This window comes from Salmo salar, chromosome 01 (genome assembly GCF_965601325.2).
Source record: "Salmo salar chromosome 01, fSalSal1, whole genome shotgun sequence".
Taxonomy (NCBI): Eukaryota; Metazoa; Chordata; class Actinopteri; order Salmoniformes; family Salmonidae; genus Salmo; species Salmo salar.
Genome location: NC_138291.1, coordinates 111,675,001 through 111,702,352, shown reverse-complemented (window position 1 = coordinate 111,702,352; position 27,352 = coordinate 111,675,001). Strand labels below are relative to the sequence as shown.

General features: G+C 46.9%; 1 protein-coding gene across 3 annotated transcripts in view; it reads right to left on the bottom strand.

The window, feature by feature from the left end:
- The window catches only part of pald1a (phosphatase domain containing paladin 1a), a 179,834-nt gene that overhangs the window by 116,508 nt on the left and 35,974 nt on the right, over positions 1-27,352 (bottom strand). For all 3 annotated transcript variants that reach the window (XM_082978763.1, XM_045687471.2, XM_045687469.2), the window contains 13 exons: positions 23,495-23,728; positions 20,442-20,544; positions 17,076-17,255; positions 15,154-15,318; positions 8,753-8,913; positions 7,304-7,379; positions 5,338-5,489; positions 3,887-3,974; positions 3,696-3,800; positions 2,872-2,967; positions 2,170-2,304; positions 1,382-1,498; positions 1,037-1,216 (listed from right to left, as the gene is read on the bottom strand). In XM_082978763.1, the coding sequence (XP_082834889.1) occupies positions 1,037-1,216; positions 1,382-1,498; positions 2,170-2,304; positions 2,872-2,967; positions 3,696-3,800; positions 3,887-3,974; positions 5,338-5,489; positions 7,304-7,379; positions 8,753-8,913; positions 15,154-15,318; positions 17,076-17,255; positions 20,442-20,544; positions 23,495-23,715 (1,779 nt within the window). In that variant the 5' untranslated portion in view covers positions 23,716-23,728. The remainder of the gene's footprint in view (positions 1-1,036; positions 1,217-1,381; positions 1,499-2,169; positions 2,305-2,871; positions 2,968-3,695; positions 3,801-3,886; positions 3,975-5,337; positions 5,490-7,303; positions 7,380-8,752; positions 8,914-15,153; positions 15,319-17,075; positions 17,256-20,441; positions 20,545-23,494; positions 23,729-27,352) is intronic.

Sequence of the window (27,352 nt, the reverse complement as noted above, 5' to 3'; positions counted from 1 at the left end):
ATGTGGACACCTGCTCATCCAACATCTGATTCCAAAATCATGGGCATTAATATGGAGTTGGTCCCCCCCTTGGCTGCTATAACAGCCTCCACTCTTCTGAGAAGGCTTTCTCTAGATGTTGGAACATTGCTGTGGGGACTTGCTTCCATTCAGCCACAAGAGCATTAGTGAGGTTGGTCGTACTGATGTTGAACGATTAGTCCTGGCTCGCAGTCGATGTTCCAATTCATCCCAAAGGTGTTCGATGTGGTTGAGGTCAGGGCTCTGCAGGCCAGGCAAGTTCTTTCACACCGATCTCAACGAACCATTTCTGTATGGATCTCGCTTTGTGCACATGGGCATTGTCATGCTGAAACAGGAAAGGGCCTTCCCCAAACTGTTGCCACAAAGTTGGAAGCACAGAATCGTATAGAATGTCGTTGTATGCTGTAGCGTTAAGATTTCCCATCACTGGAACTAAGGGGCCTAGCCCGAAGCATGAAAAACAGCCCCAGACCATTATTCCTCCTCCACCAAACTTTACAGTTGGCACTATGCATTCGGGCAGGTAGCGTTCTCCTGGCATCTGCCAAACCAAGATTCTTCCGTTGGACTACCAGATGGTGAAACGTTATTCATCACTCCAGAGAACGCATTTCCACTGCTCCAGAGTCCAATGGCAGTGAGCTTTACACCACTCCAGCCAACACTTGGCATTGAGCATGGTGATCTTAGGCTTGTGTGCGGTTGCTCGGCCATGGAAACCCATTTCATAAAGCTCCTGATGAACAGTTCTTGTGCTGACGTTGCTTCCAGAGGCAGTTTGGACCTCGGTAGTGAGTGTTGCAATCGAGGACAGACCATTTTTAACGCGCTACACGCTTGAAAGTCACTGAGCTCTTCAGTAAGGCCATTCTACTGCCAATGTTTGTCTATGGAGATTGCATAGCTGTGGGCTCGATTTTATACACCTGTCAGCAACAGGTGTGACTGAAATAGCCTAATCCACTAATGTGAAGGGTTGTCCACATACAGCTGTATATATAGTGTATAGTACCTCAATCTGTGTGGGGTCTGTGGCAGGGACAGGGATGTGTTGCTCCAGACAGGACGGCTCTCTGGGGGTGAAGACCTGTCCGTTCCCCTCCAGAACCAGCTCCTCCTGCAGGTTGACCCACAGGACGTGGCTGTACTTCCTCTTCTCATCCGTCAGGTGGGTCAACACCACACCCGTCGCCTACAGAACACACAACCCAGCAGATACGCTTCAGTTCAGCTTCACAGACAACTTACTGGATCAACTGGGACGTCTTCAAATGTTATGTCTGCTAAAGATAGAAATGGCTGAAACTAGCATTTTGGACGTTGACCAAATGTGATACGGGCTTGGTGTTGATCATACCTCTGATGTAGGCTGTGACATGCCGTAGACGGGCATCTTGGGGACTCTTCTGAAGTTAGCCACCTTCATCTCCTTCACTGTGCTGAGTATGTCTGGAGACAGGTACTCATGAGCAACCTGCACGCGAACGCACACACACACACACACACACACACACACACACACACACACACACACACACACACACAGTAAGTCAATAAGATAATGAGTTAGATTTCCAGTGAATGTATTCATTACACAACGAAAACGAACATGAACTGAGTTCCATGTTCTGCAGTGGGTCTGACTGAGTTCCATGTTCTGCAGTGGGTCTGACTGAGTTCCATGTTCTGCAGTGGGTCTGACTGAATGTGATGTTCTGCAGTGGGTCTGACTGAGTTCCATGTTCTGCAGTGGGTCTGACTGAGTTCCATGTTCTGCAGTGGGTGTGACTGAGTTCCATGTTCTGCAGTGGGTCTGACTGAGTTCCATGTTCTGCAGTGGGTCTGACTGAGTTCCATGTTCTGCAGTGGGTCTGACTGAGTTCCATGTTCTGCAGTGAGTCTGACTGAGTGTGATGTTCTGCAGTGGTCTGACTGAATGTGATGTTCTGCAGTGGGTCTGACTGAATGTGATGTTCTGCAGTGGGTCTGACTGAATGTGATGTTCTGCAGTGGGTCTGACTGAATGTGATGTTCTGCAGTGGGTCTGACTGAATGTGATGTTCTGCAGTGGGTCTGACTGAGTGTGATGTTCTGCGGTGGGTCTGACTGAGTGTGATGTGATGTCATTTGGTGGGAGGTTCTCACCAGAACGCGGGCTCCCTTGGTGACGAGATCAGGCGGAGCGGAGAGTTCTGATAGGTCCATACAGGCCAGCAGGCGGTACACCCAGGGGTGAGCACACAGCCACTGGCTGAAGTTGGACGCAAAGCCAAGAGAATACTGCAACACCACAAAACAGACGTAAAGATTGAGATGTCTTTGTTTTCCATGGTAAAAACAGGAAATAAAGGTTGAAATGTCTTTGTTTTCCATGGTAAAAACAGGAAATAAAGGTTGAGATGTCTTTGTTTTCCATGGTAAAAACAGGAAATAAAGGTTGAGATGTCTTTGTTTTCCATGGTAAAAACAGGAAATAAAGGTTGAGATGTCTTTGTTTTCCATGGTAAAAACAGGAAATAAAGGTTGAGATGTCTTTGTTTTCCATGGTAAAAACAGGAAATAAAGGTTGAGATGTCTTTGTTTTCCATGGTAAAAACAGGAAATAAAGGTTGAGATGTCTTTGTTTTCCAAGGTAAAAACAGACATAAAGATTGAGATGTATTCGTTTGGTAAAAACAGGACACTTGTCATCTCAAAGCACAGACAATGACAGACAGAAAACAAGCAGAGTCAATGCTAAATAACATTGGCCTGTATGTACGGGTGAAAGATAATACTCGCTATGGGTCCTTGCAAAATGTAGTGCACGGTAAAGGGAATAGGGTGCCATTTGGGACAAAACCATACCTGTTCATGAAGGTATGCGTTGAACACAATCAGGTAGAAATAGCGTTCCAGGCTCTGGATGGCTCTGTGGAGAAAGTAGTCTTTGGTCGTGCTTCCCTAGAAGAGACAGACATCAAGGAGTCAGACAGTAGTCTTTGGTCATGCTTCCCTAGAAGAGACAGGCATCAAGGAGTCAGACAGTAGTCTTTGGTCGTGCTTCCCTAGAAGAGACAGACATCAAGGAGTCAGACAGTAGTCTTTGGTCGTGCATCCCTAGAAGAGACAGACATCAAGGAGTCAGACAGTAGTCTTTGGTCGTGCTTCCCTAGAAGAGACAGACATCAAGGAGTCAGACAGTAGTCTTTGGTCGTGCATCCCTAGAAGAGACAGACATCAAGGAGTCAGACAGTAGTCTTTGGTCGTGCTTCCCTAGAAGAGACAGACATCAAGGAGTCAGACAGTAGTCTTTGGTCGTGCTTCCCTAGAAGAGACAGACATCAAGGAGTCAGACAGTAGTCTTTGGTCGTGCTTCCCTAGAAGAGACAGACATCAAGGAGTCAGACAGTAGTCTTTGGTCGTGCATCCCTAGAAGAGACAGACATCAAGGAGTCAGACAGTAGTCTTTGGTCGTGCTTCCCTAGAAGAGACAGACATCAAGGAGTCAGACAGTGGTCTTTGGTCGTGCTTCCCTAGAAGAGACAGACATCAAGGAGTCAGACAGTAGTCTTTGGTCGTGCTTCCCTAGAATCATAACATACTAGCTAAGCACTGCAGCATCATATTACTGTATCAACATCATCATAGGGTACTGATAACGTTTTGATCAATCTGAAACATAAACCCACCTGAATTTGATAATCATCTCCGATCGCTTCAAGCTTCTTCTTATTTTCATATATCGCTTCTTTTATGTTGTGCATTTCTGAACACAGAGCGATCGCTTGGTCAACCTGAAGAACCAAAGGGACAGAATGATTTAGATGCTGGGAACTATCGCTATGTATCTAACTAGATGACACATTTCAGGCTCCCTCACCTCTTCCATGACCTGTTGTCCTTCAGGTAGTCTGTTGATGAGGGTCTGAATGACTTGGAACAGGGGCTTGGCTTCTGCCTCTTCCACTCTGAAAACAATAACAAACCGGACAGGCAGCCATCTTTAAAACGCTTCATTACAGTTTAACTACATCACCACTGGTTAATTATGACACTGATCAATCCATCATTTGATTGAAATATAGGCCTACCCAGTGGGCAAATCTGGTTCTAATGATGTTTACTCAAGCAGAAAAACTGTTTGCAAACAGAAAACATCATTAACACGTCACGTGCCAAATGTTGCCCTCTGGGTATAATCTGGATCAGTTTCATAGTGAATGTTTACCTTTATTTTACCAGACAATTAAGAACAATGTCTTACATGCAATGACGGCCTGGCAAGACACTACATACACAAAAGTATGTGGACACCCCTTCAAATTGGAGGATAAGGCTATTTCAGCCACGTCCATTGCTGACAGGTGTATAAAAATGAGCACACAGCCATGCAATCTCCATAGACAAACAGTGGGACTAGAATGGCCTGTACCTTTCCAACAAGTCAGTTTGTCAAATTTCTGCCCTGCTAGAGCTGCCCTGGTCAACTGTAAGTGCTGTTATTGTGAAGTGGAAACGTCTAGGAGCAACAACGGCTCAGCCGCAAAGTGGTAGGCCACACAAGCTCACAGAACAGGACTAGTTGGAGTGGAGTAAAGCTCACCGCCATTGCACTTTGGAACAGGGGAAACACGTTCTCTGGAGTGATGAATCACGCTTCACCATCTGGTAGTCCAACAGAGAAATCTGTGTTTGGCAGATGCCAGGAGAACGCTACCTGCCCGAATGCATAGTGCCAACTGTAAAGTTTGGTGGAGGAGGAATAATGGGCTGGGGCTGTTTTTCATGGTTCGGGCTAGGCCCCTTAGTTCCAGCGAAGGGAAATCTTAACGCTACAGCATACAATGACATTCTAGACGATTCTGTGCTTCCAACTTTGTGGCAAGTTTGGGGAAGGCCCTTTCCTGTTTCAGCATGACAATGCCCCTGTGCACAAAGCGAGGTCCATGTAGAAATTGTTTGTCGAGATCAGTGTGGAATAACTTGACTGGCCTGCACATAGCCCTGACCTCAACCCCATCGAACACCTTTGGGATGAATTGGAACGACGACTGCGAGCCAGACCTAATCGCTCAACATCAGTGTCAGACCTCACTAATGTGCTTGTGGCTGAATGGAAGCAAGTCCCTGCAGCAATGTTCCAACATCTAGTGGAAAGCCTTCCCAGAAGAGTGGAGGATGTTATAGCAGCAAAGGGGGGAACAACTCCATATTAATGCCCATGATTTTGAAATGAGATATTTGACGAGCAGGTGTCTACATACTGTTGGCCATGTAGTGTATCTCTAGGAAAGGGTACAGTTTGGTTGCAGAGGTTGAGTCCAGTCTTACTGTGGTGGTTCATGGGTTGTCTTCAGGTGGTTGAGGACCAGGGTCCCCAGGATCATGGCTAGGTTGGTCCGCCCTACCCCCACCTGACAGCTGAACAACAGGGCAGGCAGAGGCCTGGAAACATCCCTTCTCAAAGACAGGTTGGGGCTCTCCTGAAAACACGCAACACAAATACAAGGGATTGGAAAACACCACATACAAATGAAAAAGTTGCACTTTGATCTCTCCTAACTTTATTTGACCAACTCATCCGGAGTTTCTAGCTGTCCTCTAAACCAACACACACATTTGAAAAGGAATTGGGAGTGTTTGTCTTGCTGGTCTACAGTCTACACCCTGACCATGTGACCAAACTATTGGAGGATTCCCATTTGTCTGCCTTTTAACCAGCTGCTATTATCACCAAAACGTTTAATAAAACCACTGTTTGTTTAGCAGTCTAGTGCAGCTGCTACCAGAAATGTGACGTACATTTGGAGCCATGTGATTTAGATTGTTTTTGAACTGAAGCTCCCCCCCCTAGCCTGAGCCAGTCTGTGTTACCATGCCAACTCCTTGTCACTCATTGCCATGCCATGGTTTGATGATGAAAGTAATCAAGTTGACAAGAGCACAAGCAGATCTGGGACCCGGCTACCGCACCCCCCCAACCCCTCCCTTTCAACCACTGAAACAGGAAGTGTGAAGAAACGTATCAGGTAGCTATCACAGACCTAGCAAACACTGTAGAGCTGCAGTCAGACAGACAGGCAGACAGAGACAGAGAAACAAACACTCAGCAGACAGACAGAGATGAAACAGAGCAGAGCAGCAGCAGGAATAAAATTCCCTAACTACTGGAAACAACCACTTTAAAACCACAGAGAACTGGACAGTCTGCCTGTCACTAGATAAACAGTCACTCCAAAAAGGCTAGACAGACAGACAGACAGACAGACAGACAGACAGACAGACAGACAGACAGACAGACAGACAGACAGACAGACAGACAGACAGACAGACAGACAGACAGACAGACAGACAGACAGACAGACAGACAGACAGACAGACAGACAGACGACAGAGTAGAAAGATAGAAAGATAGAAAGATAGAAAGATAGAAAGATAGAAATCACATCCTGTACAGATGAAGGTATAAAGTTAGATGTGAGGCTTAATGTCATATTCAGAATAACTATTATGGTTATTGGTGATGGATGGGGCACAGCAGTGCACAGTGTGAGAGTGGGGTCAACCTCCCATCTTCCGTCTCAGAACCTGGTTGAGAATCTCCAGGTGTTCTAGAATGTTCCACTCATGAATATATTTAATGTCTCCTGTAAAGACATCAGGGTAAGTACAGAACATCCTGTCCAGGTGCAGCCCTGCCGGGTCACTGCTGTTAGATCAGAGCCTGTAAAGACCTGGAACTGGAAGTACAGATCATCCTCAGGATGTTTCTAGCAGATGAAAGAAGGCGGGACCACCACTTAAGGACAGGATATAAAAAGTTATTGGATGGTGCATCAAATCAACAAACAGTTCAATGAAGAAGGTAGGTTCACATACGAGGAAGGCACACTCCAATATATTACTGGAAAAGGTATTCGAGTGTGACTACATTAAGACAAATACAAGAGGATTTACCCCGAGAACACTAAGAACCCTCCTCGCCCCGAGAACACTAAGAACCCTCCTCGCCCGAGAACACTAAGAACCCTCCTCGCCCCGAGAACACCAAGAACCCTCCTCGCACCGAGAACACTAAGAACCCTCCTCACCCTGAGAACCCTCCTCACCCCGAGAACACTAAGAACCCTCCTCACCCCGAGAACACTAAGAACCCTTCTCGCCCTGAGAACACTAAGAACCCTCCTCGCCCTGAGAAGACTAAGAACCCTCCTCACCCGAGAACACTAAGAACCCTTCTCACCCTGAGAACACTAAGAACCCTCCTCGCCCTGAGAAGACTAAGAACCCTCCTCACCCTGAGAACAGTAACAAAGGCATCAAAATCCTCCTCTAGAGGTGCTCCCTCCATCGGTAGTGGCAGCCGGTAGTACCTGAGAGAGAGAGGAGAGAGAGAGAGAGAGAGAGAGAGAGAGAGAGGAGAGAGAGAGAGAGAGAGAGAGAGAGAGAGAGAGAGAGAGAGAGAGAGAAGAAAGGAGAGAGCAGAAAGAAGAGAGAGAGCGAGCGAGAGAGAGCAGAAAGAAGAGAGAGCGAGCGAGAGAGAGCAGAAAGAAGAGAGAGCGAGCGAGAGAGAGCAGAAAGAAGAGAGAGCGAGCGAGAGAGAGCAGAAAGAAGAGAGAGCGAGAGAGAGAGCAGAAAGAAGAGAGAGCGAGAGAGAGCAAGATAAAGAGAGCAGAATGAACAGAGAGAGCGAGAAAGAGAGAAAGAACAGAGAGAGAAAGAGAGCGAGTGTTACTGTGTTTTCACAGGAGAAATCCCATCTATTTTGTCAATATTGCCTTTATGGAGGTCACAACATAGGAAGACAACATTGACCTGGAATGAGACAGACAGTAATAAGAGACAACTGGTTACTAATATCATATGTGTCCCAACTTGCACCCTATTCCCTATGTAGTGCACTACTTTTGACCAATGGTGGTTGGGAAACATAGGTCTAAAACAAAAACAGCCCACCAGGGAGTTCCAGAGTACAGAGATAAATCCCACACCCAGGAGGCCTGTTCTGCTCCCTGTCTTTATCACCAGATAACTAGGTCTTTACTGTACACACACACACACACCACACACACACACACACACACACACACACACCCCCCCCCTCAAACATTTTCTTTGTTGACGTTATAGGGGTCATCCCTCAGATCCAGATGGTTGTGTGGGAAGGAGAGGGGACATGTAGACATGTCTGGAGAGGACTGGAGCTGGCTGTTCATTACATCTCAATACAAGCTTTGGCTCCTCTGATCTGATTACTAACAGGATGCTAAAGGAGGCTTCCCAAGTGGCACTCTATTCCCCATAGGGCCCTGGACAAAGTAGTGCACTAGATTTATCAAATGGCATGCCATCTGAGATGCAACCGATCTCTCCTCCCTCGCCTCTCCCGAATGCAGAGGGGGCAGAGAGAGAGCAGAGAGAGAAACTGAAATTGAATTGAGAGCAGAGAGAGAGAGCAGAGAGAGAGAGAGAGCAGAGAAAGAGAGCAGAGAGAGAGCAGAGAGAGAGAGAGAGAGAGCAGAGAAAGAGAGCAGAGAGAGAGAGAGAGCAGAGAAAGAGAGCAGAGAGAGAGAGAGAGCAGAGAGAGAGAGCAGAGAGAGAGAGAGCAGAGAAAGAGAGCAGAGAGAGAGAGAGAGCAGAGAGAGAGAGCAGAGAGAGCAGACAACTTGTTGCATTGTGTCAATAACAAAAAAAAAGAAAAACAAATCAAAAAAGAAGGAGTGAAAAAGAGGAAGTGACTATGAACCTGTAGAGTGGCATGGTGAACAGCGGTCTCCTGTAGACCTCCTCTGTGACGTGGATGTCCTCCTCACAGGTAATGGTCATCCTCTGAGGCTCGCCCTTGAAGTGCTCGATATCGTTATACACGTAGAAAACGTTATCGTTCAACTTGGCAAAGTCGTGGAGCTAGAGAAACCAGAGAACATCACACCATTATTACTGACGTTAGGAAACACTGCGGCTGATTTTACCTGCTTTGTTTGTTCATTGTAATGATTTTTCTTTCTTTAACTAATATCATTTTGATCCAATATATCTACTTGTCTTGAGTATGGGAAATGCAGAAATGATGGAATCTGGATGTGCTAGCTAGTCAGCCGACTGTTTGCATTTGATGCATTTTTGAGACAGCTTGACGTTTCACCAGCCAAAGCGTAAGAGAAATGCACTGCTGAGATGGCAGACGGCTGCCTTGTAATGAGGATGACTAGAACTCTGGACTGATGTGTGGAGAGCTTTTAGCACCCGATTCTGCAGCAGAGGAAACATCACCCAGGTGGGTGTTACACGGGGATACTGGAGGAGTCGAACAACGTCTGAGGATAAATCTAGCACAACAACCATTACCAACCCTGTCCCTACCATCCAACCCTGTCCCTACCCTCCAACCCTGTCATTACCAACCCTGTCCCTACCGTCTAACCCTGTCCCTACCCTCCAACCCTGTCATTACCAACCCTGTCCCTACCGTCCAACCCTGTCCCTACCCTCCAACCCTGTCATTACCAACCCTGTCCCTACCCTCCAACCCTGTCATTACCAACCCTGTCCCTACCCTCCAACCCTGTCATTACCAACCCTGTCCCTACCCTCCAACCCTGTCATTACCAACCCTGTCATTACCAACCCTGTCATTACCAACCCTGTCCCTACCCTCCAACCCTGTCCCTACCCTCCAACCCTGTCCCTACCCTCCAACCCTGTCCCTACCCTCCAACCCTGTCCCTACCCTCCAACCCTGTCATTACCCTCCAACCCTGTCCCTACCCTCCAACCCTGTCCCTACCCTCCAACCCTGTCATTACCCTCCAACCCTGTCCCTACCGTCCAACCCTGTCATTACCATCCCTGTCATTACCAACCCTGTCCCTACCGTCCAACCCTGTCCCTACCCTCCAACCCTGTCATTACCAACCCTGTCCCTACCGTCCAACCCTGTCCCTACCCTCCAACCCTGTCCCTACCGCCCAACCCTGTCCCTACCGCCCAACCCTGTCCCTACCGCTAACCCTGTCCCTACCGTCCAACCCTGTCATTACCAACCCTGTCCCTACCCTCCAACCCTGTCCCTACCACCCAACCCTGTCATTACTGTCCAACCATGTCATTACCAACCCTATCCCTACCCTCCAACCCTGTAATTACCAACCCTGGCCCTACCGTCCAACCCTGTCCCTACCCTGTCATTACCAACCCTGGTCCCTACCGCCCAACCCTGTCATTACCAACACTGGCCCGACCCTCCAACCCTGTCATTACCAACCCTGGCCCTACCCTCCAACCCTGTCATTACCAACCCTGTCCCTACCCTCCAACCCTGTCCCTATCGCCCAATCCTGTCCCTACCGCCCAATCCTGTCCCTACCCTCCAACCCTGTCATTACCAACCCTGTCCCTACCCTCCAACCCTGTCATTACCAACCCTGTCCCTACCCTCCAATCCTGTCCCTATCGCCCAATCCTGTCCCTACCGCCCAACCCTGTCATTACCAACCCTGTCCCTACCGTCCAACCCTGTCATTACCAGCCCTGTCCCTACCCTCCAACCCTGTCCCTATCGCCCAATCCTGTCCCTACCGCCCAACCCTGTCCCTACCGCCCAACCCTGTCATTACCAACCCTGTCCCTACCCTCCAACCCTGTCATTACCAACCCTTCCCCTACCCTCCAACCCTGTCCCTACCCTCCAACCCTGTCATAACCAACCCTGTCCTTACCGCCCAACCCTGTCCCTACCCTCCAACCCTGTCATTACCAACCCTGTCCCTACCGCCCAACCCTGTCATTACCAACCCTGTCCCTACCCTCCAACCCTGTCATTACCAACCCTGTCCGTACTGTCCAACCCTGTCATTACCAACCCTGTCCCTTACCGTCCAACCCTGTCCCTACCGCCCAACCCTGTCCCTACCCTCCAACCCTGTCATTACCATCCCTGTCCCTATTATCCAACCATGTCATTACCAGCCCTGTCCCTACCCTCCAACCCTGTCCCTATCGCTCAATCCTGTCCCTACCGCCCAACCCTGTCCCTACCGCCCAACCCTGTCATTACCAACCCTGTCCCTACCCTCCAACCCTGTCATTACCAACCCTGTCCCTACCACCCAACCCTGTTCCTACATTTACATTTAAGTCATTTAGCAGACACTCTTATCCAGAGCGACTTACAAATTGGTGCATTCACCTTATGATATCCAGTGGAACAACCACTTTACAATAGTGCATCTAAATCTTTTAGGGGGGGGGGGGGTTAGAAGGATTACTTTATCCTATCCTAGGTATTCCTTAAAGAGGTGGGGTTTCAGGTGTCTCCGGAAGGTGGTGATTGACTCCGCTGTCCTGGCGTCGTGAGGGAGCTTGTTCCACCATAGCGGTGCCAGAGCAGCGAACAGTTTTGACTGGGCTGAGCGGGAACTGTGCTTCCGCAGAGGTACGGGGGCCAGCAGGCCAGAGGTGGATGAACGCAGTGCCCTTGTTTGGGTGTAGGGCCTGATCAGAGCCTGAAGGTACGGAGGTGCCGTTCCCCTCACGGCTCCGTAGGCAAGCACCATGGTCTTGTAGCGGATGCAAGCTTCAACTGGAAGCCAGTGGAGAGAGCGGAGGAGCGGGGTGACGTGAGAGAACTTGGGAAGGTTGAACACCAGATGGGCTGCAGCGTTCTGGATGAGTTGTAGGGGTTTAATGGCACAGGCAGGGAGCCCAGCCAACAGCGAGTTGCAGTAATCCAGACAGGAGATGATATGTCTGCCAGACATGCAGAGATGCGATTCGCCACCTGGTTATCAGAAGGGTAACCAGCCCTGTCATTACCAACCCTGTCTCTACCGTCCAACCCTGTCCTTACTGTCCAACCCTGTCATTACCAACCCTGTCTCTACCGCCCAACCCTGTCCCTACCCTCTAACCCTGTCATTACCAACCCTGTCCCTACCGCCCAACCCTGTCCCTACCGTCCAACCCTGTCCTTACTGTCCAACCCTGTCATTACCAACCCTGTCTCTACCGCCCAACCCTGTCCCTACACTCTAACCCTGTCATTACCAACCCTGTCCCTACCGTCTAACCCTGTCCCTATTGTCCAACCCTGTCATTACCAACCCTGTCCCTACCGCCCAACCCTGTCCTTACTGTCCAACCCTGTCATTACCAACCCTGTCTCTACCGCCCAACCCTGTCCCTACCCTCTAACCCTGTCATTACCAACCCTGTCCCTACCGCCCAACCCTGTCCCTACCATCTAACCCTGTCCCTATTGTCCAACCCTGTCATTACCAACCCTGTCCCTACCGCCCAACCCTGTCCTTACTGTCCAACCCTGTCATTACCAACCCTGTCTCTACCGCCCAACCCTGTCCCTACCCTCCAACCCTGTCATTACCAACCCTGTCCCTACCCTCCAACCCTGTCATTACCAACCCTGTCCCTACCCTCCAACCCTGTCCCTACCCTCCAACCCTGTCATTACCAACCCTGTCCCTACCGCCAAACCCTGTCCTTACTGTCCAACCCTGTCATTACCAACCCTGTCTCTACCGCCCAACCCTGTCCCTACCCTCTAACCCTGTCATTACCAACCCTGTCCCTACCCTCCAACCCTGTCTCTACCGCCCAACCCTGTCCCTACCCTCTAACCCTGTCATTACCAACCCTGTCTCTACCGCCCAACCCTGTCCCTACCCTCTAACCCTGTCATTAAACCCTGTCCCTACCCTCCAACCCTGTCATTACCAACCCTGTCCCTATCGTCCAACCCTGTCTCTACCAACCCTGTCCCTACCCTCCAACCCTGTCATTACCAACCCTGTCCCTACCCTCCAACCCTGTCATTACCAACCCTGTCCCTACCCTCCAACCCTGTCATTACCAACCCTGTCCCTACCCTCCAACCCTGTCCCTACCCTCCAACCCTGTCATTACCAACCCTGTCCCTACCGCCAAACCCTGTCCTTACTGTCCAACCCTGTCATTACCAACCCTGTCTCTACCGCCCAACCCTGTCCCTACCCTCTAACCCTGTCATTACCAACCCTGTCCCTACCCTCCAACCCTGTCTCTACCGCCCAACCCTGTCCCTACCCTCTAACCCTGTCATTACCAACCCTGTCTCTACCGCCCAACCCTGTCCCTACCCTCTAACCCTGTCATTAAACCCTGTCCCTACCCTCCAACCCTGTCATTACCAACCCTGTCCCTATCGTCCAACCCTGTCATTACCAACCCTGTCCCTACCCTCCAACCCTGTCATTACCAACCCTGTCCCTACCCTCCAACCCTGTCATTACCAACCCTGTCCCTACCCTCCAACCCTGTCATTACCAACCCTGTCCCTACCCTCCAACCCTGTCATTACCAACCCTGTCCCTACCCTCCAACCCTGTCCCTACCGCCCAACCCTGTCCCTATAGTTCAACTCACTATAGGCGCCCAAGTCACTATAGGCACCCAACTCGCCCGGCGCCCAGCTCGCCCGGCGCCCAACTCGCCTACCATCAGAATACAGGTAGATGCCTTCAACATGCGCAAGCTACAGACATGATGTATGTTTGTTTTACTGGTCAAGCAATTTAAGAAAACTTTTTTGTTTACTTGTAACCTGCAATTCAGGTTTTAGCTGCCAAGTATGGCCTACATGTCAAATGGAATAAACTACTACTACTAACACATATAGTAGACTCTAGAGACCTACTGGGAACACTATCTGTAGAGTGGACAAGCTGTTTACTGCTGGATCAAGAGGGACTATCTGTAGAGTGGACAAGCTGTTTAATTGCTGGATCAAAAGGGACTATCTGTAGTGTGGACAAGCTGTTTACTGCTGGATCAAGAGGGACTATCTGTAGAGTGGACAAGCTGTTTACTGCTGGATCAAGAGGGACTATCTGTAGAGTGGACAAGCTGTTTACTGCTGGATCAAGAGGTACTATCTGTAGAGTGGACAAGCTGTTTACTGCTGGATCAAAAGGGACTATCTGTAGTGTGGACAAGCTGTTTAATTGCTGGATCAAGAGGTACTATCTGTAGTGTGGACAACCTGTTTACTGCTGGATCAAGAGGGACTATCTGTAGTGTGGACAAGCTGTTTACTGCTGGATCAAAAGGGACTATCTGTAGTGTAGACAAGCTGTTTACTGCTGGATCAAGAGGTACTATCTGTAGTGTGGACAAGCTGTTTACTGCTGGATCAAGAGGTACTATCTGTAGAGTGGACAAGCTGTTTACTGCTGGATCAAGAGGTACTATCTGTAGAGTGGACAAGCTGTTTACTGCTGGATCAAGAGGTACTATCTGTAGAGTGGACAAGCTGTTTACTGCTGGATCAAGAGGTACTATCTGTAGAGTGGACAAGCTGTTTACTGCTGGATCAAGAGGTACTATCTGTAGAGTGGACAAGCTGTTTACTGCTGGATCAAGAGGTACTATCTGTAGAGTGGACAAGCTGTTTACTGCTGGATCAAGAGGGACTATCTGTAGTGTGGACAAGCTGTTTACTGCTGGATCAAGAGGTACTATCTGTAGTGTGGACAAGCTGTTTAATTGCTGGATCAAGAGGTACTATCTGTAGAGTGGACAAGCTGTTTACTGCTGGATCAAGAGGTACTATCTGTAGAGTGGACAAGCTGTTTACTGCTGGATCAAGAGGGACTATCTGTAGTGTGGACAAGCTCTTTACTGCTGGATCAAAAGGGACTATCTGTAGAGTGGACAAGCTGTTTACTGCTGGATCAAGAGGTACTATCTGTAGTGTGGACAAGCTGTTTACTGCTGGATCAAAAGGGACTATCTGTAGAGTGGACAAGCTGTTTACTGCTGGATCAAAAGGGACTATCTGTAGAGTGGACAAGCTGTTTACTGCTGGACCAAGAGGGACATTGGGTTTATTAGTATGAGGAGGCCAGTATATTGATAGATAAAGAGGTTTCTAGGTTTATTAGTATGAGGAGGCCAGTATATTGATAGATAAAGAGGTTTATTAGTAGGAGGAGGCCAGTATATTGATAGATAAAGAGGTTTATTAGTAGGAGGAGGCCAGTATATTGATAGATAAAGAGGTTTATTAGTAAAGAGGTTTATTAGTAGGAGGAGGCCAGTATATTGATAGATAAAGAGGAGGTTTCTAGGTTTATTAGGAGGAGGCCAGGTCACCTCCTTCCTGATGGTGAGCTCCAGGTTCTCCACCGTCTCCTCCTTGTCCAGGCCATGGAGATTCTCATGGAGGTTCTCCTTCCTCCGGGGGGTGTATGGAACAAAGTTCTCCTCCAGGTGCAGGAACACCACCGGTTCCTCACGCACACAGAAGAACATCACCTCCTGGAAAGAGAGGAGAGAAATCACAGCCTATATTCAAAAAGAGTCAGTAATTAATACGATGATGCAGACAGGGGAAACCTGATCCTAGATCAGCCCTCTAAACCCAGATCGTTTTTGAATACGGGCCCAGGAATAATAAGGATTCAACAGGCCAGTTATTTGGTTCTAGAATCTGTAAAGCTTTGTTCCAAACCCAATTGGAAACATTCCGTTGTCATTTGACATGTACCACATGAGTCAGGAATTGATCATGAACTCGCTGCTATATAATTAAGTTGATTTCATTTGGATTACAGTGAGTTTCCATACTGGACTCACGACCCTGAGAGATATTCTTTATTTTCCATCATTCCACATGGGGTTGAGTTTCAAATGGCACACTATTCCCTATACAGAGCCCTATGGGCCCTGGTCAAATGGCACCCTATTCCCTATACAGAGCCCTATGGGCCCTATACAAATGGCACCCTATTCCCTATACAGAGCCCTATGGGCCCTGGTCAAATGTAGTACACTATATAGGGAATGGGGTGCCATTTGCCACACAGCCAGGGTTTGTGTTTGCGCTTAGTGGCACCTGACCCCTCAAATATTTATCCACAACACAGAAAGGCAACAGGCGGAAGAGAAGATAGCGAGACAGACAGACAGACATGAGAGAGACAGAGAGGAGACTCAGTGAGCATAGTCTTGCTATTGAGAATGGCCACCGAAGGCAGACCTGGCTCTCAAGTTAAGACAAGCTATGTGCACACTGCACACAAAACTGGTGGAAACTGAGCTGCACTTCCTAACCTCCTGCCAAATGTATGACCATATTAGAGAAGCATATTTCCCTCAGATTACACAGATCCACAAATAAAAAAATCTAATTTTGATAAACTCCCATGGGTGAAATACCACAGTGTGACATCACAGCAGCAAGACTTGTGACCTGTTGCCACAAGAAAAGGGCAACCAATGAATTTTTATTTTACCTTTATTTAGCTGGGCAAGTCAGTTAAGAACAAATTCTTATTTTCAATGATGGCCTAACAGTGGGTTAACAATGTTGGCCAGGGGCAGAATAACAGATTTGTACCTTGTCAGCTCGGGGATTCGAACTTGCAACCTTTCGGTTACTAGTCCAACGCTCTAAACACTAGGCTACCCTGAAGAACAAACCCCATTGTAAATACAACCCATATTTATTTATTTATTTTCCCTTTTGTACTTTAACTATTTACACATCGTTACAACACTGTATATATACACACACACACACACGACTTTTGTAATGTCTTTATTCTTTTGGAACTTCTGTGAGTGTAATGTTTACCGTTTATTTTTATTGTTTATTTCACTTTAGTTTATTATCTATTTCACTAGCTTTGTCAATGTTAACATATGTTTCCCATGCCAATAAATCCCTTTGAATTGAAATTGAGAGACAGACAGAGATACAGAGACAGAGATACAGAGAGACAAAGACACACAGAGAGGAAGACAGAGAGACCGAGACAGAGAGACAGAGACACGCAGAGAGGGAGACAGAGAGAAAAAGAGAGACACAGAGAGACACAGACAGAGAGAGACACAGACAGAGAGAGACAGAGAGACAGAGACAGACAGAGAGACAGAGACAGACAGAGAGAGACACACAGAGACACACAGAGACACAGACCTATGGGTCAACAGTAGTGCACTATGAAGGAAATAGAGTTCCATTTGGGATGCAGACACAGTGAAAACATCCCCCCTGAAGGCAGTGCACTAACCTCATGCCCTTGACTCTGTAGTCTTTGGAGGACCTGTTTGAAGCCATTCAGGCTGGGCTGGCCCATGCCGTACAGCGGGTAGCTTCCTTTCACCTGGCGGTAGTTTGGCGCTCCGTAGCTGCCAGTAGTGTTGAGGACGTCAGCCTTGCTGTACACGTCCTGGACCATGAAGAACTCACCCTACAGACATACAGTACAGTCAATCAAACAATCTAATACATGCATTTAGAAATGCCCTTTTTCCATCAACAGTTGTTGTTGGGGGTACAGTAGAGTCAGTATGGGGAACACTTAAAAAGAACCTACATACCTGCCCAGGGAATACGGCTGCAAATTAGCTTTTGGCTAACCCCATTTACATGGATGTTGCATTATTGTAATATTGATGTTGATTAATGTGCATTGTCCCCTAATAAATAAATAAATAAATACCTACCAGGACTTCATAACACATTTATTCAAGGTGGTCTTTATAGCATCAGTGTGAAATGAGCAACATTAGCAACAATAGTAGGAAACTTTTATGTTGAAGGGGACCTCCGATACCACTGTGGATAACCGTTAATGTTGCTCGTTTCACACTGATCTCTGTAGCCTCGTCATTCATTATCAGATGTCCATCCTTGTTTAAAGCCATCAGGTGAAACCGTAGTGATCTATGTGAGTAAACCAACTCCTCGGTAACAATAAGGGTCTGGGCCTCCCTGAACAGCTCTCTGACAGGTGATAGGAGGATCAAAAAGACCAATGGGAGAGCTGACAACGCTCCACTCAACGGCCACGCAAGATGATAACAACAACATCAATGTGAAGTTTGTGGGCTATACTCGGCCTTGTCTTAGGACGGTAAGTTGGTGGTTGGAGACATCCCTCTAGTGGTGTGGGGCTGTGCTTTGGCAAAGTGGGTGGGGTTATATCCTTCTTGTTTGGCCCTGTCTGGGGGTTTCATCCTGACCCCTCCTGTCTCAGCCTCCAGTATTTATGCTGCAGTAGTTTATGTGTCGGGGGGCTAGGGTCAGTCTGTTATATCTGGAGTATTTCTCCTGTCTTATCCGGTGTCCTGTGTGAATTTAAGTATGCTCTCTCTAATTCTCTCTTTCTCTCTCTCGGAGGACCTGAGCCCTTGGACCATGCCTCAGGACTACCTGGCATGATGACTCCTTGCTGCCCCCAGTCCACCTGGCCGTGCTGCTGCTCCAGTTTCAACTGTTCTGCCTGCGGCTATGGACCCCTGACCTGTTCACCGGACGTGCTACCTGTCCCAGACCTGCTGTTTTCTACTCTCTAGAGACAGCAGGAGCGGTAGAGATACTCTCAATGATTGGCTATGAAAAGCCAACTGACATTTACTCGAGGTGCTGACTTGTTGCACCCTCGACAACTACTGTGATTATTATTATTTGACCATGCTGGTCATTTATGAACATTTGAACATCTTGGCCATGTTCTGTTATAATCTCCACCCGGCACAGCCAGAAGAGGACTGGCCACCCCTCATAGCCTGGTTCCTCTCTAGGTTTCTTCCTAGGTTTTGGCCTTTCTAGCGAGTTTTTCCTAGCCACCGTGCTTCTACACCTGCATTGCTTGCTGTTTGGGGTTTTAGGCTGTGTTTCTGTACAGCACTTTGAGATATCAGCTGATGTAAGAAGGGCTATATACATACATTTGATTTGAAGTAACAAGGGGTAACAACGACATCAATGTGAAGTAACAAGGGGTAACAACGACATAAATGTGACGTAACAAGGGGTAACAACAACATCAATGTGAAGTAACAAGGGGTAACAATGACATAAATGTGACGTAACAAGGGGTAACAACAACATCTTTGTTAGGAAGAAATAGTCTTCACAGTTCGCAACAAGCCAGGCGGCCCAAACTGCTGCATATACCCTGACTCTGTTTGCAAGAGAAGTGACACATTTTCCCTAGTTAAAAGAAATTCATGTTAGCAGGCAATATTAACTAAATATGCAGGTTTAAAAATATATACTTGTGTATTGATTTTAAGAAAGGCATTGATGTTTATGGTTGGAGCAACGTGTACCTAAGCGATTATATGCAAAGCAGGACATGCTAGATAAGCTAGTAATATCATCAACCATGTGTAGTTAACTAGTGATTATGATTGATTGATTGTTTTTTATAAGATAAGTTTAATGCTAGCTAGCAACTTACCTTAGCTTCTTACTGCATTTGCGTAACCTCGTGGAGTGCAATGTAAAGCAGATGGTTAGAGCGTAAGGTTGCAAGACCGTAAGGTTGCAAGATTGAATCCCTGAGCTGACTAAGTAAAAATCTGTCTTTCTGCCCCTGAACAAGGCAGTTAACCCACCGTTCCTAGGCCATCATTGAAAATAAGAATGTGTTCTTAACTGACTTGCCTAGTTAAATAAAGGTCTAAAAAAAAATATATATATATATATATATAATTTTTTTTATTTATTTATTTTTATATTTTTTAGGTTTTTTTTAATCGGCGTCCAAAAATATATATTTCCGATTGTTATGAAAATTTGAAATCAGCCCTAATTAATCAGCCATTCCGATTAATCGGTCGACCTCTAGTAACAACAACATCAATGTGACGTAACAAGGGGTAACAACGACATAAATGTGACGTAACAAGGGGTAACAACAACATCAATGTGAAGTAACAAGGGGTAACAACGACATCAATGTGATGTAACAAGGGGTAACAACGACATCAATGTGAAGTAACAAGGGGTAACAACGACATAAATGTGACGTAACAAGGGGTAACAACGACATCAATGTGAAGTAACAAGGGGTAACAACGACATCAATGTGAAGTAACAAGGGGTAACAATGACATCAATGTGAAGTAACAAGGGGTAACAACGACATCAATGTGACGTAACAAGGGGTAACAACGACATAAATGTGACGTAACAAGGGGTAACAACGACATCAATGTGAAGTAACAAGGGGTAACAACGACATCAATGTGAAGTAACAAGGGGTAACAATGACATCAATGTGAAGTAACAAGGGGTAACAACGACATCAATGTGACGTAACAAGGGGTAACAACGACATCAATGTGAAGTAACAAGGGGTAACAACGACATCAATGTGAAGTAACAAGGGGTAACAACGACATAAATGTGACGTAACAAGGGGTAACAACGACATCAATGTGAAGTAACAAGGGGTAACAACGACATCAATGTGAAGTAACAAGGTGTAACAACGACATAAATGTGACGTAACAAGGGGTAGGTCTGGAGAGAGCGAGAGGGCTGCTGTCAGGTCATTTTGATCCAGGTCTCCTCTCTTAAATATCTCAATGCTGAACAAAACAATGATGGTGGCTGAGGGGCCTGTGTTGTGTTTTCTTCCTACCTGTACCAAGTAGTGTTCAGGCATGGAGTCTGATATCCGGCCCACTTTGTAGTTTGTTCTGAAGAGGTCATCGTGGATCTGAAACTCCTGTCTGCAATTATATCTAGAATACAGAAGATAACGTAGCCGTCATCTGCAACATGGTGAAACAAAGCATCCAATCCCTCTTAGTGGTCCTGAGGTTCCCACTGGAGACCGACCCAACATTTCATTAGTCACTGGTCCTGAGGTTCCCACTGGAGACCGACCCAACATTTCATTAGTCACTGGTCCTGAGGTTCCTACTGGAGACCGACCCAACATTTCATTAGTCACTGGTCCTGAGTTTCCCACTGGAGACCGACCCAACATTTCATTAGTCACTGGTCCTGAGGTTCCTACTGGAGACCGACCCAACATTTCATTAGTCACTGGTCCTGAGGTTCCCACTGGAGACCGACCCAACATTTCATTAGTCACTGGTCCTGAGGTTCCCACTGGAGACCGACCCAACATTTCATTAGTCACTGGTCCTGAGGTTCCCACTGGAGACCGACCCAACATTTCATTAGTCACTGGTCCTGAGGTTCCCACTGGAGACCGACCCAACATTTCATTAGTCACTGGTCCTGAGGTTCCCACTGGAGACCGACCCAACATTTCATTAGTCACTGGTCCTGAGGTTCCCAAAGGAGACCGACCCAACATTTCATTAGTCACTGGTCCTGAGGTTCCTACTGGAGACCGACCCAACATTTCATTAGTCACTGGTCCTGAGGTTCCCAAAGGAGACCGACCCAACATTTCATTAGTCACTGGTCCTGAGGTTCCCACTGGAGACCGACCCAACATTTCATTAGTCACTGGTCCTGAGGTTCCCACTGGAGACCGACCCAACATTTCATTAGTCACTGGTCCTGAGGTTCCCAAAGGAGACCGACCCAACATTTCATTAGTCACTGGTCCTGAGGTTCCTACTGGAGACCGACCCAACATTTCATTAGTCACTGGTCCTGAGGTTCCTACTGGAGACCGACCCAACATTTCATTAGTCACTGGTCCTGAGGTTCCCACTGGAGACCGACCCAACATTTCATTAGTCACTGGTCCTGAGGTTCCCACTGGAGACCGACCCAACATTTCATTAGTCACTGGTCCTGAGGTTCCCAAAGGAGACCGACCCAACATTTCATTAGTCACTGGTCCTGAGGTTCCCACTGGAGACCGACCCAACATTTCATTAGTCACTGGTCCTGAGGTTCCTACTGGAGACCGACCCAACATTTCATTAGTCACTGGTCCTGAGGTTCCCACTGGAGACCGACCCAACATTTCATTAGTCACTGGTCCTGAGGTTCCCACTGGAGACCGACCCAACATTTCATTAGTCACTGGTCCTGAGGTTCCCAAAGGAGACCGACCCAACATTTCATTAGTCACTGGTCCTGAGGTTCCTACTGGAGACCGACCCAACATTTCATTAGTCACTGGTCCTGAGGTTCCCAAAGGAGACCGACCCAACATTTCATTAGTCACTGGTCCTGAGGTTCCCACTGGAGACCGACCCAACATTTCATTAGTCACTGGTCCTGAGGTTCCTACTGGAGACCGACCCAACATTTCATTAGTCACTGGTCCTGAGGTTCCTACTGGAGACCGACCCAACATTTCATTAGTCACTGGTCCTGAGGTTCCCAAAGGAGACCGACCCAACATTTCATTAGTCACTGGTCCTGAGGTTCCTACTGGAGACCGACCCAACATTTCATTAGTCACTGGTCCTGAGGTTCCTACTGGAGACCGACCCAACATTTCATTAGTCACTGGTCCTGAGGTTCCTACTGGAGACCGACCCAACATTTCATTAGTCACTGGTCCTGAGGTTCCTACTGGAGACCGACCCAACATTTCATTAGTCACTGGTCCTGAGGTTCCTACTGGAGACCGACCCAACATTTCATTAGTCACTGGTCCTGAGGTTCCTACTGGAGACCGACCCAACATTTCATTAGTCACTGGTCCTGAGGTTCCCACTGGAGACCGACCCAACATTTCATTAGTCACTGGTCCTGAGGTTCCTACTGGAGACCGACCCAACATTTCATTAGTCACTGGTCCTGAGGTTCCTACTGGAGACCGACCCAACATTTCATTAGTCACTGGTCCTGAGGTTCCCACTGGAGACCGACCCAACATTTCATTAGTCACTGGTCCTGAGGTTCCCACTGGAGACCGACCCAACATTTCATTAGTCACTGGTCCTGAGGTTCCCAAAGGAGACCGACCCAACATTTCATTAGTCACTGGTCCTGAGGTTCCTACTGGAGACCGACCCAACATTTCATTAGTCACTGGTCCTGAGGTTCCTACTGGAGACCGACCCAACATTTCATTAGTCACTGGTCCTGAGGTTCCTACTGGAGACCGACCCAACATTTCATTAGTCACTGGTCCTGAGGTTCCTACTGGAGACCGACCCAACATTTCATTAGTCACTGGTCCTGAGGTTCCTACTGGAGACCGACCCAACATTTCATTAGTCACTGGTCCTGAGGTTCCCACTGGAGACCGACCCAACATTTCATTAGTCACTGGTCCTGAGGTTCCCACTGGAGACCGACCCAACATTTCATTAGTCACTGGTCCTGAGGTTCCTACTGGAGACCGACCCAACATTTCATTAGTCACTGGTCCTGAGGTTCCTACTGGAGACCGACCCAACATTTCATTAGTCACTGGTCCTGAGGTTCCTACTGGAGACCGACCCAACATTTCATTAGTCACTGGTCCTGAGGTTCCTACTGGAGACCGACCCAACATTTCATTAGTCAGATAAATGACCTTATCTTCTGAACCCAAGACAAGACAAATTAGATAACAGCACACACACACACACACAACTCAACTACCCCCCCCCCCCCCCGTTCACACACACTTCACCATTCACCCCCGTCCCCACACACTCCCCCCCATCCATTCACACCTTAGTGATCAAAGCCTCAGAGATAAACATGGTAATATCCCTTGGATGGTGGTTACCTGACTTGAATGATTGGAGGCGTGATGAGACTTACGTGATAACGACAGGTGCCACCTTGTTAGTGATGATAGACTTGGCCTTGCCGCTGTGGATCTTCACCGTCTGGGAAGAGCTCATGCTGAGAGACTGCCTGCTGTTCACCGCCCCGTTGCCATGGAGACTCTCAAGCGTAGGAGGATGCTGGTGCGCTGCTACAGAGGATATGGAGCCTGAGACAGAGATAGGTTGTGGCGCTGCGCTGGCAGTTGTACCCATACTCCACAAGCAGCTGGGGACGACAAGAGGAGAGGAGAGTGGACTCAGACACAGGAAGTCAAACAGTGGAACAGAGGAGAGTGGACTCAGACACAGGAAGTCAAACAGAGGAACAGAGGAGAGGACTTGGACTCAGACACAGGTAGTCAAACAGAGGAACAGAGGAGAGGACTTGGACTCAGACACAGGTAGTCAAACAGAGGAACAGAGGAGAGTGGACTCAGACACAGGTAGTCAAACAGAGGAACAGAGGAGAGTGGACTCAGACACAGGTAGTCAAACAGAGGAACAGAGGAGAGTGGACTCAGACACAGGTAGTCAAACAGAGGAACAGAGGAGAGTGGACTCAGACACAGGTAGTCAAACAGAGGAACAGAGGAGAGTGGACTCAGACACAGGTAGTCAAACAGAGGAACAGAGGAGAGTGGACTCAGACACAGGTAGTCAAACAGAGGAACAGAGGAGAGTGGACTCAGACACAGGTAGTCAAACAGAGGAACAGAGGAGTGGACTCAGACACAGGAAGTCAAACAGAGGAACAGAGGAGAGTGGACTCAGACACAGGTAGTCAAACAGAGGAACAGAGGAGAGTGGACTCAGACACAGGTAGTCAAACAGAGGAACAGAGGAGAGTGGACTCAGACACAGGTAGTCAAACAGAGGAACAGAGGAGTGGACTCAGACACAGGAAGTCAAACAGAGGAACAGCAGTGAGGACTCAGTCACACTATGAGGCCACACTGAGTCACACTATAGAGGTTTCACAAATCTGTGTTGATTCCAACACCACCACGTTCAAAATGTAGCCTGCTGATTGAAAGAGGAAACGTATGAATAGTGAAATATAACAAGGAGACCATTTTTCTCATTGCTTTTCTTGATGATGTTTCTACAGTACTTCCAGCAGCTTTCTCAGAACATACCAAGCTGTAAACCCTGATTCTAGATCTGTACCGCTCAACATTTCAACAGGCTGAAGGGTCACATCAATCCTGAGGTTGGATGTGTTTAAATGTTAATTATAGCCTCATGTGATGCTGAGCCCTCTGCTACAGCCAGAAAACAACAATCTGAACAGGCATCCATCTGCAGCACCTCTCTGAATAAACCCAGGGCTCTGCATCTCAAATGGCACCCTTTTCCCTAGTCCACTACTGTTGACCAGAGCGCAATGGGCCCTGGTCAACAGTAGTGCACTATATAAGGAATAGGGTGGTATTTGGTACACAGTCACAGGGCTTTGCAGTGAAGCAGATAAACAAAAGATGAGCCTCCCTGCCGCTCTGCTCCACTCAGACCAGCAAGCAGGGGCCGACCCTGACCCCCACCCCCCACAGCTGGCCTGAAACCAACGGCAGACACTCTATCCCCCTAAACACACACAAACACAAACACACACACACACACACACACCGAGGGGCGGCAGGTAGCCTAGTAGATGTCGATTAAGGCAGCCCCCCGCACCTCTCTGATTCAGAGGGGTTGGGTTAAATGCAGAAGACACATTTCAGCTGAAGGCATTCAGTTGTACAACTGACTAGGTATCCCCCTTTCCCCATTCCACTTCCACCCTGGGGCATCCAGAGAGAGACTTCAGAAATATATGTCCTCTTCAGATCAAACTTGCTAGAAAAATAGACAATGTCGCAGGTGGTTTATACTAGTGAACAACTAGTGATTGGATATGTTCATCAGGTGGTTTATACTAGTGAACAACTAGTGATTGGATATGTTCATCAGGTGGTTTATACTAGTGAACAACTAGTGATTGGATATGTTCATCAGGTGGTTTATACTAGTGAACAACTAGTGATTGAATATGTTCATCAGGTGGTTTATACTAGTGAACAACTAGTGATTGAATATGTTCATCAGGTGGTTTATACTTGTGAACAACTAGTGATTGGATATGTTCATCAGGTGGTTTATACTAGTGAACAACTAGTGATTGAATATGTTCATCAGGTGGTTTATACTAGTGAACAACTAGTGATTGAATATGTTCATCAGGTGGTTTATACTAGTGAACAACTAGTGATTGAATATGTTCATCAGGTGGTTTATACTAGTGAACAACTAGTGATTGAATATGTTCATCAGGTGGTTTATACTAGTGAACAACTAGTGATTGAATATGTTCATCAGGTGGTTTATACTAGTGAACAACTAGTGATTGAATATGTTCATCAGGTGGTTTATACTAGTGAACAACTAGTGATTGAATATGTTCATCAGGTGGTTTATACTAGTGAACAACTAGTGATTGAATATGTTCATCAGGTGGTTTATACTAGTGAACAACTAGTGATTGAATATGTTCATCAGGTGGTTTATACTAGTGAACAACTAGTGATTGAATATGTTCATCAGGTGGTTTATACTAGTGAACAACTAGTGATTGAATATGTTCATCAGGTGGTTTATACTAGTGAACAACTAGTGATTGAATATGTTCATCAGGTGGTTTATACTAGTGAACAACTAGTGATTGAATATGTTCATCAGGTGGTTTATACTAGTGAACAACTAGTGATTGAATATGTTCATCAGGTGGTTTATACTAGTGAACAACTAGTGATTGAATATGTTCATCAGGTGGTTTATACTAGTGAACAACTAGTGATTGAATATGTTCATCAGGTGGTTTATACTAGTGAACAACTAGTGATTGAATATGTTCATCAGGTGGTTTATACTAGTGAACAACTAGTGATTGAATATGTTCATCAGGTGGTTTATACTAGTGAACAACTAGTGATTGAATATGTTCATCAGGTGGTTTATACTAGTGAACAACTAGTGATTGAATATGTTCATCAGGTGGTTTTGTGAATAACGGTCTTTCTTTCTTTGTCCATCTTCAACTAAAAAACTGAAAGGTTGCACAGCAAGCCTTTTCTATCTAATCACAAGGACTTGTTACTCCAGTACTTTCTGGAAAGTATTTTTGAGCAAGAAGAAAACCCATTTTCAGTAATATACCACAGTAGGGCTGGACGATATGGCCAAAATGTCATATCATGCTGTTTTTCTAAGTTTTGACGGCATGACGGTATTCAACGGTATTTTAGGGTGGCAACACATATATTCAAAATTATTTAAATGGGTCTTTCTCCATTCTGATTGGTTTATACTGTTCAATTGAAATGATTTCCTGCATTTCCATCAATTTCTGCATTTCCTGCCCTCATTTGAGATCACTTCCACACTGTCACGATATGGACAAAAATACTAGGCCTTTTTTTTTTACCAAATGTTGCAATTACGATTTAGATCAAAACCCTTAGGTAAACTTTTGGAATCATGGAAATAGAATGTTTGTTATAATTCTATAGTTAGAATTAGAGGTCGACCGATAAATCTGAATGGCCGATTAATTAGGGCTGATTTCAAGCTGTCATAACAATTGGTAATCGGCATTTTTGGACACCGATTACATTGCACTCCACGAGGAGACTGCGTGGCAGGCTGACCACCTGTTACGCGAGTGCAGCAAGGAGCCACGGTAAGTTGCTAGCTAGCATTAAACTTATCTTATAAAAAACAATCAATCTTAACATAATCACTGGTTAACTACACATGGTTGATGATATTACTAGTTTAACTAGCTTGTCCTGCGTTGCATATAATCAATGCG